We start from the raw sequence: 18,178 nt of genomic DNA, 5'->3' as shown, positions 1-18,178 counted from the left end.
CCCTCCCCTCATCCCCCACCATGACACCCAGCACAGCAGAGTCCTGCATACACTGAGGAGCTGATCATGTGACCCCTGACTCCTCCCCTCCATGTGACATCATCACAGGTCCTGGAAGCACAGAGCAGCCATATATCTAGTGTGCGGCTCTGCAGGAGGAGGTATGTGGAGATTCCCCATTACTGGGGCAGGGGGCATTAACCCCTTCAGCTCTGACACTTTCTTGGTGTTTTTCTCTCGATGATTTCTATGAATCGTGAGGTTTTTTGTTCCTTTTCCTCTGATAGTTACAGACGCCCCAACTATGAGAGGCCGGAAGTGAGGAAACCCGTCTGCCCTCAGTCCTCGGACCCTTTCCTGCCCTCAGTCCTCGGACCCTTTCCTGCCCTCAGTCCTCGGACCCTTTCCTGCCCTCAGTCCTCGGCCCCTTTCTGCCCTCAGTCCTCGGACCCTTTCCTGCCCTCAGTCCTCGGACCCTTTCCTGCCCTCAGTCCTCGGACCCTTTCCTGCCCTCAGTCCTCGGACCCTTTCCTGCCCTCGGTCCCCGGCCCCTTTCCTGCCCTCAGTCCTCGGCCCCTTTCTGCCCTCAGTCGTCGGCTCCTTTCCTGCCCTCAGTCATCGGCCCCTTTCTGCCCTCAGTCCTCGGCCCCTTTCCTGCCCTCAGTCCTCGACCCCTCTCCTGCCCTCGGTCCTCGGCCCCTTTCCTGCCCTCGGTCCTCGGCCCCTTTCCTTCCCTCGGTCTTCGGCCCCTCTCCTGCCCTCGGTCCTCGGCCCCTCTCCTGCCCTCGGTCCTCGGCCCCTTTCCTGCCCTCGGTCCTCGGCTCCTCTCCAGCCCTCGGTCCTCGGCTCCTCTCCAGCCCTCGGTCCTCGGCTCCTCTCCAGCCCTCGGTCCTCGGCTCCTCTCCAGCCCTCGGTCCTCGGCTCCTCTCCAGCCCTCGGTCCTCGGCCCCTTTCCTGCCCTCGGTCCTCGGCCCCTTTCCTGCCCTCGGTCCTCGGCCCCTTTCCTGCCCTCGGTGCTCGGCCCCTTTCTGCCCTCGGTCCTCTGTCCCTTTTTGCCCTCGACCCCTTTTCTTTGTCGCTCCATTGGGAGACCCAGACAATTGGGTGTATAGCTACTGCCTCCGGAGGCCACACAAAGTATTGCACTTTAAAAAGTGTAACCCCTCCCCTCTGCCTATACACCCTCCCGTGCATCACGGGCCCATCAGTTTTATGCTTTGTGTTGAAGGAGGCACACATTCACGCAAGCTCCACATTTTAGTCAGCAGCAGCTGCTGATTGTATCGGATGGAAGAAAAGAGGGCCCCCCACAGGGCCCCCGGCATGCTCCCTTCTCACCCCACTAAGTCGGCGGTGCTGTTAAGGTTGAGGTACCCATTGCGGGTACAGAGGCTGGAGCCACATGCCGTTTTCCTTCCCCATCCCTTAGAGGCTCTGGGAGAAGTGGGATCCTAACCGGTCACCATTCACTGGAACCGGGCTCCCTCCGCAGCCCCTGGGGGAATCTGACGGACAGGAGACTGGATATCATCAGGGACAGGGCCCTGCATCTATAAGGTACTCTGTGTCCCCTTGGGGATGCTGCATGGAGCGCCTGTGTTACAGACGCAGCGGCTGCTGTGTGTTTGTGAGGCCGGGACTACCGCGCCTGTTTGTCGGCTGCGTTATCAAATTTAGTCCCCGGCTTCTGCGGCCTAGTACCATAACTCCCGCCCCCGGGCCTGCCAGTCAGGGGTAAGGGCGGGACGGCCGACTGGACGTCGGCAGTGAGGGCTGGAGCATACTTTGGTGTCCTCCTCCCCCCTCACTGAGCACTGTGGGGCACCAGATTCCCGCACTTTATTAGGCACGCCCACGGCTCCCTCCTCCCCTGAGAACGCTGGCAGCCATTGTTATAATCACTTCTGCCGGTGGAGGATTTCAGAACGAGCTCTGCAGCTCTGGGAGGCCCAGGCAGGGAATCTGGTGGACACACAACCGCTTTGGGCGGTCGGTAAGCCACACCGGTTACCAGGTGCTGGCCCCCCTGGGGTGCCGAAGTGTATATATGTATGTATATATATATGTATATATATTATACATTTTCTCTGTTCGGCCGCATTATTTGCTTTTGGCTATATACCCTCACTGATCACTCTAAGAGGAGACAACAGCATGTCATCCGCAAAGAGCAAGGGTGCCAAGACACAGGCTTATTTTGCAACCTGTACCTCTTGTGCGGCTATGTTACCTGCAGGTTCCACCTACCCTCATTGTGTGCAATGCTCGGCCCCTGTGGCACTCACTCAGCCGGAGCCTCGGGCACTGGTGGGACCCTCGGCTCAGGTAGAACCGCCGGCTTCCACTGTCCAGGTGGCAGGGACAGAGTTTGCAGTTTTGGCTGAGAAACTCTGAGTCGCTTTCACAATCCATGGCTCAGTCTATGGACAGATGGTCTGCTAAGATACTAGAAGCCTTGCAGTCCAGACCGGTAACACAGGCCCAGGGCACTGTGAGTTCATCGCCCCCAGGCCCCTCTCGGTCGGCACAGCAAAGTGCTCCTGGGGTGACACCTAGGTCCCACGGTGAGGACTCCGACACGGACCGCAGTCCCAGACCGGCTAAGCGGGCTCGCTGGGAACCTTCCCCGACTTCATCACGCTGTTCGGGGTCTCAGCATGAGGACTCTCTGGAGGATGAAGCGGAGGTCGCAGCTCAGGGCTCTGATCCTGACGTTGCTCTCAATCTTGATACACCTGAAGGGGACGCCATAGTAAATGACCTTATAGCGTCCATCAACCAGGTGCTAGATCTTTCTCCCCCAACTCCACCTATAGAGGAGTCGGCTTCGCAGCAGGAGAAACACCAGTTTAGGTTTCCCAAACGTACACGGAGTGCGTTTTTCGATCACTCTAACTTCAGAGATGCTGTCCAGAAGCACAGAGCATTTCCGGACAAGCGCTTTACTAAGCGCCTTAATGACACACGTTACCCCTTCCCCCCTGACGTAGTTAAGGGTTGGGCTCAGTGTCCCAAGGTGGATCCCCCAGTCTCCAGACTGGCGGCTAGATCAGTAGTATCAGTGGCAGATGGTTCATCGCTCAAGGATGCCACTGACAGGCAAATAGAGCTCATGATGAAATCCATCTATGAAGCCATAGGCGCGTCTTTTGCTCCGGCATTCGCAGCCGTGTGGGCACTCCAAGCTATCTCAGCTTGTCTGTCTGAGATTAATGCGGTCACACGTACCTCTGCTCCGCAGGTTGTGTCTTTGACTTCTCAGGCGTCGGCCTTTTCGTCCTACGCCATGAATGCCGTCCTGGACTCTGCGAGCCGTACAGCGGTAGCATCCGCCAATTCGGTGGCAGTCCGCAGGGCCATGTGGCTACGCGAATGGAAGGCAGACTCTGCTTCCAAGAAGTTCTTAACCGGTTTGCCATTTTCTGGCGACCGTTTGTTTGGCGAGCAATTGGACGAAATTATTAAACAATCCAAAGGAAAGGACTCGTCCTTACACCAGTCCAAACCAAACAGACCTCAGCAACGAAAGATACAACCGAGGTTTCGGTCCTTTCGGCCCTCAGCCAGGTCCCATTCCTCCACGTCCAACAGGTCAGAGAAGGGCCAGAGGAACTCTTCTGCATGGCGGTCTAAGTCACGTCCTAAAAAGACCGCCGGAGGAACCGCCTCCAAGGCGGCCTCCTCATGACTTTCGGCCTCCCCAAACCGCATCCTCGGTCGGTGGCAGGCTCTCCCGCTTTTGCGACGCCTGGTGGCCACATGTCCAAGACCGATGGGTGAGAGACATTCTGTCCCACGGTTACAGGATAGAGCTCAGTTCTCGTCCTCCGACTCGTTTCTTCAGAACATCTCCGCCCTCCGAGCGCGAGCGAGCCGATGCACTTTTTCAGGCGGTGAACACTCTGAAGGCAGAGGGAGTTGTGATCCCCGTTCCCCTTCAAGAACGTGGTCGCGGTTTTTACTCCAACTTGTTCGTGGTGCCAAAAAAGGACGGATCATTCCGTCCCGTTCTGGACCTCAAGCTGCTCAACAGACACATGAGAACCAAACGGTTCCGGATGGAATCGCTCCGCTCCGTCATCGCCTCGATGTCCCAAGGAGACTTCCTAGCATCAATCGACATCAGGGATGCTTATCTCCATGTGCCGATCGCACTAGAGCATCAACGCTTCCTGCGTTTCGCCATCGGGGACGAACACCTTCAGTTCGTGGCACTGCCTTTCGGCCTGGCGACAGCCCCACGGGTCTTCACCAAGGTCATGGCATCAGTGGTGGCGGTCCTACACTCTCAGGGCCACTCGGTGATCCCTTACTTAGACAATCTCCAAGTCAAGGCACCCTCCCGGGTGGCATGTCAACACAGCCTGACCATTGCTCTGGAGACTCTCCAGAGGTTCGGGTGGATCATCAATTTCCCAAAGTCAAAATTGACACCGACCCAATCACTGACTTACCTCGGGATGGAGTTTCATACTCTCTCAGCGATAGTGAAGCTTCCGCTGGACAAACAGCGTTCGCTGCAGACAGGGGTGCACTCTCTCCTTCGGGCCCAGTCACACCCCTTGAGGCGCCTCATGCACTTCCTAGGGAAGATGGTGGCAGCAATGGAGGCAGTTCCCTTTGCGCAGTTTCATCTGCGTCCACTTCAATGGGACATTCTCCGCAAATGGGATAGGAGGTCGACGTCCCTAGACAGGAACGTCTCTTTCTCTGGCAGCCAAAACCTCTCTTCAGTGGTGGCTTCTTCCCACTTCTTTGTCGAAGGGAAAATCCTTCCTGCCCCCATCCTGGGCTGTGGTCACGACGGACGCGAGTCTGTCAGGGTGGGGAGCGGTCTTCCTCCACCACAGGGCTCAGGGAACCTGGACTCCGACAGAGTCCTCCCTTCAGATCAATGTTCTGGAGATAAGGGCAGTGTATCTAGCCCTAAAGGCGTTCCAGCGGTGGCTGGAGGGCAGGCAGATCCGAATACAGTCGGACAACGCCACGGCGGTCGCGTACATCAACCACCAGGGCGGCACACGCAGTCGTCAAGCCTTCCAAGAAGTTCGGCAGATTCTGCTGTGGGCGGAAGCCACAGCCTCCACCATCTCCGCAGTTCACATCCCGGGCGTAGAAAACTGGGAAGCAGACTTTCTCAGTCGCCGGGGCATGGACGCAGGGGAATGGTCTCTTCACCCGGACGTGTTTCGAGAGATCTGTTGCCGCTGGGGAACGCCGGACGTCGACCTCATGGCGTCTCGGCACAACAACAAAGTCCCGGCATTCATGGCACGGTCTCAAGATCACAGAGCGCTGGCGGCGGACGCATTAGTTCAGGACTGGTCGCAGTTTCGACTGCCTTATGTTTTTCCTCCTCTGGCACTGCTGCCCAGAGTGTTACGCAAGATCAGGTCCGACTGCCGCCGCGCCATCCTCGTCGCTCCAGACTGGCCGAGGAGGTCGTGGTACCCGGATCCGTGGCACCTCACGGTGGGTCAACCGTGGGCACTCCCAGACCGACCAGACTTGCTGTCTCAAGGGCCATTTTTCCATCTGAATTCTGCGGCCCTCAACCTGACTGTGTGGCCATTGAGTCCCGGCTCCTAGCGTCCTCAGGGTTATCTCTATCACGCTTTTCGCAGAAGGTGGCCTTCCTAGTGGCAGTCACATCACTTCGGAGAGTGTCTGAGCTAGCAGCGCTGTCATGCAAAGCCCCCTTCCTGGTGTTTCACCAGGATAAGGTGGTTCTGCGTCCGGTCCCGGAACTTCTACCTAAGGTGGTATCCCCTTTTCATCTCAATCAGGATATCTCCTTACCTTCCTTTTGCCCTCATCCAGTTCACCAATGTGAAAAGGATTTGCACTTGTTAGATCTCGTGAGAGCACTCCGGATCTACATTTTGCGCACGGCGCCCCTGCGCCGTTCTGATGCGCTCTTTGTCCTTGTCGCTGGCCAGCGTAAGGGGTCGCAGGCTTCCAAGTCAACCTTGACTCGGTGGATCAAGGAACTGATTCTTGAAGCCTACCGTTCTTCTGGGCTTCCGATTCCTTTAGGGCTGAAAGCCCATTCTACCAGAGCCGTAGGTGCATCCTGGGTATTGCGGTGTTAGGTTGACCTAACGGTCACAGCTGTTGCCAGCGATGTCCGAATGCAGAGAAGGTACCGGTGACCCCCCCTCTGCTACTCCGTCTCAATGAAAACAAGCGAACGCCGTTATACACATAAGACTGGAGATGTGCGGCTCCGAATAGAAAGTGTATTGGTATTGTTTACATTACAAAGTTATACAAAGTTGATTAGGGCGTAACTATGCAACATACATATTCATTAAAGGCGTGAATTACATATTCCCAGCAAGAGAAATTAATATAATGACTTATACTCCAATAACAAGATGTTTTTCAGTCGTCTCTAAGTCAAAACATTCTGCGTCCTTGAAGTTGGTCTCACAGTTTTATTACGCAAATAAGTCTGGTTCGGTCTTGTCAGGGAGAATGAATTTCTATTATTTTCTAAGTCAGTGAAAAAGGTTAACTCTTTCCTCACAATCCCCCCCTATTGGCGTGATTGATGGACAGGGGGCCATCGAGAAGCTTTGGACTATAGAGAAAGCAGGCTAGCCTCCAGATACTTTCTGAGCCGCGGGTGTGCTCAGGGAGTGTCGTCTCACATCCGTCACCCAGGACTGCCTGCATGCCTCTCGATAGGAGTCTCATCATGATACGCCAAGGTGATTTCTAGAGGAAAGAGTAGAGAAGAGAAAAAAGGCATATTAGTGATTTCTTACGGGTGCTGAATAATCATTGTATCTACATTGCTTCAAGCAGCGGGAAAACAAAGCCATTAGCAACTTGAACACTACATAAGCAACTAGTAAACAGAGTAACACTTGGAACACTGATAGTCTGTTGTAACAGCCTCCCCATTGAAACACTTTGTTTATTGGGACTGGTATGGCTAAGTATGGCATGGAAGAGGCTGTCACAAGTGCGTGTGTACATATCCAGCAGTCTGTGATCTCAAGTTTTTCAGCTAACACTTCATGATGGGTCTCAAATGAATTCTGCCGTGGTGTAGAAGGCCCCAAAAAGGGAGTACACATAGAAATACTTATCAGCAGTATTAGGCCTTCTTGCAGTGGCTGGCATGGACCCATGTCGATCTCCCCTCAAGTTTGACGGAGGTTGGAGTGGTCAGCTGGACAGTCAAAGGCCCATCGAATCGTGGCTCAAGGGTCTTTCTCACGTGCTTCTTTAGGTAGACCCAGTCACCAGGCTTTAGAGAGTGGGTTCCTGGAATGGCATCAGGATCAGGTAGAGAAGAGTAGACCCTTTGGTGGGTTTCAGTTAGTCTGTTCTGCAGGGAAACAACATAAGATGTTAGGCTATCACATTGCAGGTGTAACTCCTGCGGGAAGTAGCATCCTAATCTGGGTGCACTACCAAAGAGTATTTCAAATGGTGAGAGCCTGTGCTTTCCCTGCGGGGTGGTCCTTACAGAGTAAAGAGCTATGGGGAGACATTCTGTCCATGGTCTACCAGTCTCCTCCACTGCCTTGGCTAGTTTGAGCTTTAGAGTGCCATTTAACCTTTCCACTTTCCCTGATGATTGTGGGTGGTAAGGCGTGTGTAAGGCTGACTGCATGCCTAACAGGGCACAGGTGTTCTGAAAAACTTGTCCAGTGAAATGAGTACCTCGGTCTGACTCTATGACTTCAGGGAGTCCAAACTGAGGCACCAGCTCACAGGCCAATTTCTTTGCTGTAATTCGGGCTGTGGCTGAACTGACAGGGTAGGCCTCTGGCCATCCTGAGAAGAGGTCTACACAGACAAGTACAAACTCGTAGATGCCATGTTTTGGCAACTGTATATAGTCTATTTATACTCTTTGGAATGGGGCAAACGTCTTTGGCATGTGTCTTTGCGGGGTTTTAGTTAGCTGGCCTGGATTGTGTTGTTGACAGATGTGACAATCCTTTATTCTCTGGGAGGCGTATTGTCTGAAGCCGGGGGCTACCCAATATGGTTGCATCTGGTTCATGATTGAGTTTGTGCTTCCATGTGTGGGGTAGTGGAGTACTTGGAAAATGGCAGGGAACCAACTGCGTGGCAGGACGGGAAGTCCGTTTAGGCGCCAAATCCCCTCCACCTTTTCTGCCCCCTTGGCCCGCCATCCGGCCTTTTCTTCCTCAGAGGCGTTTTCTTGTGTCTCAAAGAGGTTCTGCATTTCTCCCTCCGTCGTTGACACTGTTTCCGTCTCCTTCAAAGGGAGTAAGGCTGCTTGTTTTGCTGTTTGGTCGGCCAAGCGATTTCCCCTTGCCTCGGGTGTTTGAGCCTTGGTGTGGGCAGCAACCTTTATGATTGCTAGCTGTTTTGGTATCAAGGCTACTTCCATTAGTTTCTTCACTGAAGCTCCATGCCTGATGGGATTTCCTGTTGCTGTCAGGAATCCTCTTGTCTGCCAGATAGTGCCAAAATCGTGCACAATGCCGTGTGCATAGGCTGAGTCCGTGTAGATGTTCGCTGTTCGTTCTTCCAGAAACTCAATTGCCCAGATGAGGGCAAGAAGTTCTGCTTCTTGAGCAGATATGCGTGGAGGTAGCGGTTGTTTGGCTAAGACTGCATATAGAGTCACTACTGCAAATCCGGTGTGGAACTTGCCTGCTTCATCAGCGTATCTGCTACCATCCACAAAAAGTTCAAAGTCTGGATTTGTAAGCGGTGTTGCCTGTATATTGTGCAGGGGCTTTGCCTCATGTTCAATGAGTTCCTGACAATCATGATCAAATGGTGCACTGGTACGTTTGTCACTCTCTTCTGTCCTCTCTTCTGTCCCCCCTTCTAAACTTGTAAAGATCAGCAGATCAGCAAGGTTTAGACTTGTAACTCGAGCAAATGAGATGTTTGGGGGTAGCAACAGCGTGCACTGGAGTCTGACCTGTCTTGCCATGGAGAGGTGTTTCAACTGCACTTGATTGAGAACAGCATAGATGTCATGGCTGGTAAGGATGGTAGTCGGGAAATCGAGTGAGATTTCAGATGCTTTCTGCAGTATATTTGAAACTGCTGTAACGACACGGACACAGGTTGGTGCTGCTTTTGTGACGTCGTCAAGTTGAGAGGAGTAGTACCCGATTATGTGATGTTTGTCCGTCTTCTGGGTGAGTACTCCTACGGCAAATCCTTGAAGCTCTGCTACGAACAGATTAAAGGTGAGATCATAGTTTGGTAGTGCCAGAGCAGATGCATCAATCACTAGTTCCTTGAGCTTTTGAAAGTTTTGTCAAGCTTCTTCTGTAAGGGAAAAAGGAACATTCTTTGTGCAATCATACAGCGGTTGCATGAGTAGTGACGCATTGGGAATCCACCGTCTGCATTTATCTCTGCTTGCTTTGCATCCTACTTCTGCCAGAAAGGTAAGCATTTCTCTTCACTAGGGAAGCACAGTAGTAAATCATCCACGTACTGGTAGATGTACTGCGAGAGGTAGCGGGAGGGGGGATTGTCTCAGCTGCGGTGGCGTAATTCCAGGCTTGACTGAAACTTTTACTGTGGGCACGGGTAGTGTGCCGAGGTCAGTTTTTTATGTGGACCAGAGTTTTGCAGGAACTTGTAGAAGTATTGGATCCGTGTTTACTTCACGTGTAACATCAGATTCTGGTTGATCTTCTATCATCTGGAGAGTGCACAGGACTTCTTCTGGGATATCTTTTGGAATTTGCAGGATAGCAGATCCATCTTCATTGTAGACAATCTGAGCTTGTAGTCTTGATAGTAGATCGGCTCCCACTAGGGCATCTCCACCCAGGGGGGACACTAAGAATTTAGACACGAACATGTGTGGTCCCAGTTTCACCTTCAGTGGATGTGTTATTGGGATTATCTGGGCTTGTCCATCAAATCCGGATACTACAGTAGCTTCAGATGAGATGGATCCTTCAGGCACTAGGTTCCTGGGGTTCAGGAGCGTGAGGCTCCTGAGTCCACCAAAGCTCTTATTTCCTTGTTGCCAATGTGAAGGGGGACATGTATAAATGGACCTCTGGCATCCCTATCCCGTGCTGCCGCAAGTCAGGCAGTCTTCTCCTCCTGACTCTCGGGTCGGTTTTGAGTGTCCCTCTTCTTCTTTCTACAGTCTCTGATCACGTCCTCTGACTCCACAATAGTAGCAGGTCGGAGCCTTCTTTCTTGTACCTTCTGGCTGGCCGTCCACTGCTGCTATGACAACTTTCTTGTTGCTCCTTTTATCCTTTGCGTCGGTTTCTAAGCCACTTGCTTTGTTGACTAGAAGATCTATGTCTTCCATGTTCCTCCATTCTGGGCAGCACGCTTTCAATCTTTCTGCCAGAGGTGCATGTATTCCATCCATGAAGGATCTTACCATCAGGCGACGTATTGCACCCGCTTGTAAGTCCAGCCCTTCATTTGCGAATGACTGCATCAATCTGTAGTAAAATGAACTGACATTCTCCACAGGACCTTGATGCACTGGTCCCATTGTGCCCTTAGTTCTTTGCTCCTGGGCGCAGAAGAGATTGAGTCTTATCATGAAGTCTTGGCCCGATTCCACATTACGGGTATCGTCCGGAGCATGTCCTGCCAGGTGGGCAGTGAGTTTGGCATACAGTTCGGGAGACATTTTAACTCTACACAAACCTTCCATGTCCAACCAAGTACTTCTGTAGGAGACCTGTATTTGGTTCAGGTAACGTGAAAAACTGACTGGGTTTCTAGTCGGGTCTGGAGCATTTTGCTCTTCTTTCCACTACGGGATAAAGAGGCACTGGTGCTGTGGCTTGTGGCTTGTAGCTTGTGCTGTGGGGCTGCACAGGCTAGGCATGTTTCACTCCAGTCCGGATTTTGTTGGCTACAGTTTGTGCAGGTCCATTCCGGGGATCCTGCTATTTTTGGAGTCGTTCCAGGAGTAGCTGACAGGTACGGAGGAGGCTGGTGATCCTTATTAGCTTGCTTCCCAGCTTCTTCCCATGTGTCTGATTCTTCATGGTATATCCAACCTTGATCGTGGGCTGTTTTTGCCATGTCAGAAAGAGTTCTGATCAGTTTAGTCCATGATTTATCTGCTATCACTCCTGCTCTAGTAGCTGTTATTGTATTCCATTTGTTGGGGTCCAATTGATCCTTTCCCTTCAATCCAAATGTCTTGAAAACTTCCTTGGACTGACTGGCTGTCCTCTTGCCATGATAACACGTAATGAGATGTTGCAGGGTGCATCCAGCTCTTCTGTCTTTTGATATTCGTTGCCCATTCTTCTTCTTCTATCTTCTTCAGCTTTTAGACCCTTGAACGTCCTTTGGACTAAACCTACCTATCCTGGAGATACTCAGAGACTAACTCCTTTTGTATTCCTACCTAAGGTGAGGTCTAGAACCACCTTTCCTGGAAGTACCCAAAGACTGATTCTTGATGTGTATTCCTACTGAAAGGTGGTGTCCTAACTTCAGAGGGGGCTGAGAATGTTGAATGGCGCTGGGTTACCCTTCTTGTAACAGAGATACACTCTATATCCGATAGCAATGGCAAACAGGGCTATTCCCACTAACACTAGGGCAGTGAATATCACATCCATTGGACAGAGCAGGTACACTATTCCCTTTCAACACTCACTGATGTATGGAATCTATGACAACCAACAAGAACAACAGCACAGAAGTAAAGCGCAGGAGAGCAGACACACGGAGAGGCAGAGAAACACAGAGAAACAAACAAACAAGGCACAGAAAACATCAGCTGGCAAGGCTCTCTCAGAGTTCAGTGGAAACCCGCCAATAACCCAGTTTCTACTCACAGTGTACCATTTTGCGCGTTGAGGAGAGGGGAGATCAGATGTGGGGAGCATAAAGAGAAGAATAAGGTTCAACTCTTACCTGGCCAGGTGTTTCTGGTCCCCACGTCTGGTCCACTCCTCCTCTGAATGGCAAGATAGTCCACTGCGTCCTGGGATTAGAAACACGGGTCCCTGCTTTTCGGGCGCCAGATAATGTTAGGTTGACCTAACGGTCACAGCTGTTGCCAGCGATGTCCGAATGCAGAGAAGGTACCGGTGACCCCCCCTCTGCTACTCCGTCTCAATGAAAACAAGCGAACGCCGTTATACACATAAGACTGGAGATGTGCGGCTCCGAATAGAAAGTGTATTGGTATTGTTTACATTACAAAGTTATACAAAGTTGATTAGGGCGTAACTATGCAACATACATATTCATTAAAGGCGTGAATTACATATTCCCAGCAAGAGAAATTAATATAATGACTTATACTCCAATAACAAGATGTTTTTCAGTCGTCTCTAAGTCAAAACATTCTGCGTCCTTGAAGTTGGTCTCACAGTTTATTACGCAAATAAGTCTGGTTCGGTCTTGTCAGGGAGAATGAATTTCTATTATTTTCTAAGTCAGTGAAAAAGGTTAACTCTTTCCTCACAGCGGCACCAGGCTACGGCTCAGCAGGTGTGTCAGGCGGCTACCTGGTCGAGTCTGCACACTTTCACGAAACACTATCAGGTGCATGCATATGCTTCGGCAGATGCCAGCCTAGGTAGGCGAGTCCTTCAGGCGGCGGTTGCCCACCTGTAAGAGAGGCCGTTTTCGGCTCTTTTTATCGAGGTATTCTTTTACCCACCCACGGACTGCTTTTGGACATCCCAATTGTCTGGGTCTCCCAATGGAGCGACAAAGAAGAAGGGAATTTTGTTTACTTACCGTAAATTCCTTTTCTTCTAGCTCCTATTGGGAGACCCAGCACCCGCCCCTGTTCCCTTCGGGCTGTTGTTCTTTTGTGTACACATGTTGTTCATGTTGAATTGTTCTTTTGGTTCATGGTTTCAGTTCTCCGAACATCCTTCGGATTGAATTTACCTTAAGGCTATGTGCGCACTAGAAATGTGAAGTTTCTCAAGAAAATTTCTTGAGAAACTTCTGCCAGTGAAAGATTTCCGGACCTGCGGAAAAATCCGCACCAAATCCGCATGCGTTTTTGCCGCGGATTTGCCGCGGATTTACCGCGGATTTACCGCGGATTTGCCGCAGGTTTGTCCCTGCAATAAATAATAAAGATAATCGATAGACAGATAATGGATAGAGGGAAAGATGGATAGATGAATAGATAGATAGATAGAGGGATAGATAGATAGATGAATAGATAGATAGATAGAGGGATAGATAGATAGATGAATAGATAGATAGATAGATACATGATAGATAGATGAATAGATAGATAGATAGAGGGATAGATAGATAGATGAATAGATAGATAGAGGGATAGATGAATAGATAGAGGGATAGATGGATAGATAGATAGAGGGATAGATGGATAGATAGATAGAGGGATAGATGAGAAAAACCTATATAATGTTCCACCTCCCTGCATTTTCTAAGCTGGCACCCTTTAGTGACTTTCATGTGGCACTTAGGCTACTTTCACACCTCCGGTTTTTGCTATGCGGCACAATCCGGCACTTTGCATGAAAATCGCAAGCGTTTTTTTTTGCTGCCGGTTGCGATTTTCCTGCATAAACTTTAATTAGTGCCGCATTGTGCCGCATGGCCTTGCGTTCCGTCCGGTTTTTGCCGCATGCGGCAGATGTAGCCTATGCGGCGGCCGGATGGAACGTTGCCTGGCACGTTTTTTCGTGCGGCAAAAAAAACCGCATCGCGCCGCATTCGGCCGATGCGGCGCATTTTTCAATGCATGCCTATGGCGGCCGGATGCGGCGCGATGCGGCAATAACCGCATCCGGCCGCCGCATGCGGTTTTTGCCACTGCGCATGCTCAGTAGCATGCCGCAAGCGGCAAAAACCGGACTGGCCGCACAGGAAAAACTTATGCAAAGGATGCGGTGTTTTCACCGCATCCGTTGCATAGCTTGCACAGCCGGATTGAGCTGCAGAGCTCAAGCCGGATGTGTGAAAGTAGCCTAAAGGGTGCTTAGCCTTGTATTTAGCCATAAAATAAATAAATAATTAAAAAAAAATGACGTGAGGTCCCCCCATTTTTTGTAGCCAGCTAGGGTAAAGCAGACGGCTGCAGCCTGCAGACCACCGCTGGCAGCTTCACCTTGGCTGATAATCCAAAACAGTGGGCACCCCACGCTGTTATTTTAAATTATATAAATAATTTAAAACAAAAAACGTGGGGTCCCCCCCATATTGGATCACCAGCCAAGGTAAAGCGGACAGCTGGGGTCTGATATTCTCAGACTAGGGAGGTCCACTGTTATTGGACACTCCCCAGCCTAAAAATAGCAGGCCGCAGCCGCCCCAGAAGTGGCGCATCCATTAGACGTGCCAATCCTGGCGCTTTGCCCCAGCTCATCCCGCGCCCTGGTGCGTTGGCAAACGGGGTAATATATGGGGTTGATGCCAGATGTGTAATGTCACCTGGCATCAAGCCCTGGGGTTGGTGAGGTCAGGCGTCTATCAGATACCCGACATCACCAACCCAGTCAGTAATAATTAAAAAATAGACAACAAAAAAAGTTTTATTTGAAAAAACACTCCCCAAAACATTCCCTCTTTAACCAATTTATTGAAAAGAGCACAATCAATTCCACGTCCGGCGTAATCCAATAAGGGGGGGGGGGGGCACGGCGATCCATACCATAGTCGCTGTCCCAGTCAATGAAAAACAGAATGTTTCCCATTGGCTGGGAGAGCAATGCAGTGACCTGAGCTAACATCAATAGGTCAGCTCAGGTCACTGCAGGGGATGCCGAGCGCTGCCATCAGGAGCATAGATGAGATCATTACCTTCTGTGATCATCTCCTGTACTGCTGACGTCAGCGCTGTCACTGACTTATCGCGAGAGCCCGTGACGTCACCGCTAGTGACAGTCTCGGGCCGCTCGCGAGACGGGCATAGACAGCAGTGACAGCGCTGACGTCAGGAGGCAGGAGATCGTCACAGCAGGTAATGATCTCACCTCCTGACAGCAGCGATCGTCATCCCCGCGGCTCCCAGCACTGCAGGATGTCAGTGTCTGCCTGCGCTGCCGCGTGACAGGCTGCTGACACTGCGGGCAGACACTGACACCCTGCAGTGCAGGCAGCCGCGAGGCCGGAGCAGGACACAGACTGCACGGGCACCTGGAGGTCGCACGGAAGTGCTTCTGTGCGGCGTCCAGGGAGTGCGACGTGTGTTTACTCTGCTCCTCTTCCTGGCATAATGACATCGCTTCCTGCAAAACCGCAGGCATCGATGGGCATTACCGCAGGTAAATCGCGGCTATTCCGGTGGTATACCGCACATCATTGCTACCTGCGGAATACCCCCGGAATACCGCAGGTACCTGCGGAAATTAATGGACATGCACATTTTCTCAAGAAAGTTTCTCGAGAAAATTTTCTCAAGAAATTTTCTTGAGAAAAATCCGCACAGTGCGCACAACTATTTTTTTTTCTCATTGAATTTCATGGGAAATGTCTGCACAAAGATTGCAGACATTTCTCAAGAAATTTCCGGGGCAAATCCGCGGGTAAATCCGCGGGAAAAACGGTCTAGTGCGCACATAGCCTAAGGCCCAGTCACACACAACGACTTACCAGCGATCCCGAAAACGATGCGACCTGATAGGGATCGCTGGTAAGTCGCTGGGAGGTCGCAGGTGAGATGTCACACAGTCAGACCTTACCAACGATGCAGGAACAATACAGGTCGCAGTAGTGACCTGTATAACGATCTCAGCAGTCACTGTGACCCTGTCACACAGCGTCACACACAGCGATGTGTCCTGCCCAGCAGGACATCACCTTTGAAGAAAATGGCCTGGACCATTCTGCAACGACTAGAGATCTCACAGCAGGGGCCTGATCGCTGGTAGGTGTCACACATAACAAGATCGCTAACGGGATCGCTACTGCGTCACCAAACGGTGACTCATCTGTGATCTCGCTAGCGATCTCGTTATGTGTGACGGTACCTTTAGACCAATTTATAAGTTTCCTCCTTCCTGCTTTGGCACCAAAACTGATGGGCCCGTGATGCACGGGAGGGTGTATAGGCAGAGGGGAGGGGTTACACTTTTTAAAGTGTAATACTTTGTGTGGCCTCCGGAGGCAGTAGCTATACACCCAATTGTCTGGGTCTCCCAATAGGAGCTAGAAGAAAAGGAATTTACGGTAAGTAAACAAAATTCCCTTCTTTGCCCTCGGCCCCTTTCTGACCTCTGTCCTCTGTCCCTTTCTGACCTCTGTCCTCTGTCCCTTTCTGACCTCGTCCTCGGTCCCTTTTTGCCCTCGACCCCTTTCTGCCCTCGATGCTCGACCCCTTTCGGCCCTTTGATCCTTGGCCCCACAGTACCATCCCACCCCCCACATGTACAGTGAGGAAAATAAGAATGTGTTTCTCTGCCAATTTTGCTCATTTTCCCACCTACAGAGAATGGAGAGGTCTGTAATTTTATTGTAGGTAACTTCAACTGTGACAGACAGAGTAAAAAAAAATCCAGAAAGTCACAGAAACCCTTGCAATTTCAGAGGTCAGACATTTCCTGTAGCGCTTGACCAGGGTTGCACATACCGCAGCAGGGATTTTGGGAACTCCTCCATACAGATCTTCTCCAGATCTTTCAGCTTTCGGGGCTGTCACTGGGCAACATTGAGTTTCAGCTCCTCCAAAAATTTTCTATTGCATTCAGGTCTGGAGACTGGCTAGGCCACTCCAGGCCCTTGAAATGCTTCTTACGGAGCCGCTCCTTAGATTCCTGTCCCCTTTGCATAACCACCCTCAAAGTATGTTGTTTCCACCTCCATGCTTCATGGATGGGATGCTGTTCTTGGGGTTGTACTAATCCTTATTCCTCCAAACACAGCAAGTGGAATTGATACCAAAAGGTTTTATTTTGATCTCATATGACCTCCCATGTCTCCTCTAGATCATCCAGATTGTCACTGGTGATCTTCAAATGTGCCTGGATATGTGCTGGCATGAGCGGGGGACCTTGCATGCCCTTCAGGATTTTAATCCATGATGGCATAGTATGTTACTAACTGTAATTTTTGAGACTGTGGTCCCAGCTGTCGACAGGTCATTGACCAGGTCCTGGCATGTAGTTCTGGGTTGATTCCTGACCTTTCTCAAAATCTTCCTCACGTCACGAGACAATATCTTGCGTGGAGCTCCAGACCACGTAAGATTGAAAGTCATCTTGTGTTTCTTCCATTTTCTATTAATTGCGTCAACAGCTGTTGTCTTCCCACCAAGCTGCTTGCCTATTTTTCTGTAGCCCATCCCATCCTTTTGCAGGTCTACAATTTTGTCCCTGGTGTCCTTAAACAGCTCTTTGGACTTGGCCAATGTGGAGAGGTTATGGTGTGATCGAGTGTCTGGACAGGTGTCTTTTATACAGATAATGAGTTCAAACAGGTGCAATTAATGTAAGTAATGAGCGCACAGTAGGAGCTTCTTAAAGACAAAATAACAGGTCTGTGAGAGCCAGGATTCTTACTGGTTGGTCAGTGGTCAATTTCTTATTTTATGCAATAAAATTAAACTAAATTATTTGAAATCATACAATGTGATCTTCTGGATTTTTTGGGATTCTGTCTGTCACAGCTGATGTGTACCTACGATAAATCTTACAGACCTCTCTATTCAATCCGCAATTAAGTTTAGTTCTTCAACCAACCGTCGGCTGGATAATATAGAAATCGAAGGTAAAAAAAAAGTTAGGTTGATATCCTCGTTTTCATTAAAAAGTTTATTTGTTGAATCATTTTTAAAATGACATAGAGGAGAGCAGGATAATACGTAATATAGCCAAAGATTGGGAGCATGGAGGAGACGTCTTTAGTCAGCAATTCAACTTATGCTCCAGTCTGTACGAGGAAAGAGGGAATACATCATCTACACTTTCTATCTCCTGATGTTTCCCCTTATTATCTCTAGTAATTGTATTATTACACCGGATTCTTTATGATGTTACATCATCATCTTCTCCCTATTCAGGTCCCTACAATATTAGATCCTCTCAGTGGAGATCTTCTATTCTATTCTCTAGAAGAGAATTCTCCTGATTGCCCCGTGAAGGATGGATATGGACAGGGACAAGATGGCGGAGAGGATATTACACCTCACCCTAGAGATCCTCTTCCGGCTTACTGGAGAGGTGAGAGATTCTGATGACGTCACATTACATCTTTCTTATCTCTGGGAATAACAGATGGACAGAACTGGAGAGGT

General features: G+C 50.4%; 1 protein-coding gene across 1 annotated transcript in view; it reads left to right on the top strand.

Annotated features, from left to right (window-relative positions):
- Positions 1-18,158: 18,158 nt before the first annotated feature.
- The window catches only part of LOC142312955 (uncharacterized), a 48,517-nt gene continuing 48,497 nt past the window's right edge, over positions 18,159-18,178 (top strand). Inside the window, 1 exon segment of the mRNA XM_075351943.1 lies at positions 18,159-18,176. Within this exon segment, the coding sequence (XP_075208058.1) occupies positions 18,159-18,176 (18 nt within the window).

Source organism: Anomaloglossus baeobatrachus, chromosome 5 (genome assembly GCF_048569485.1).
Source record: "Anomaloglossus baeobatrachus isolate aAnoBae1 chromosome 5, aAnoBae1.hap1, whole genome shotgun sequence".
In the NCBI taxonomy this organism is placed as follows: domain Eukaryota; kingdom Metazoa; phylum Chordata; class Amphibia; order Anura; family Aromobatidae; genus Anomaloglossus; species Anomaloglossus baeobatrachus.
Note: the sequence above shows the minus strand (reverse complement) of the source record. Positions and strands in the feature narration are given on the sequence as shown.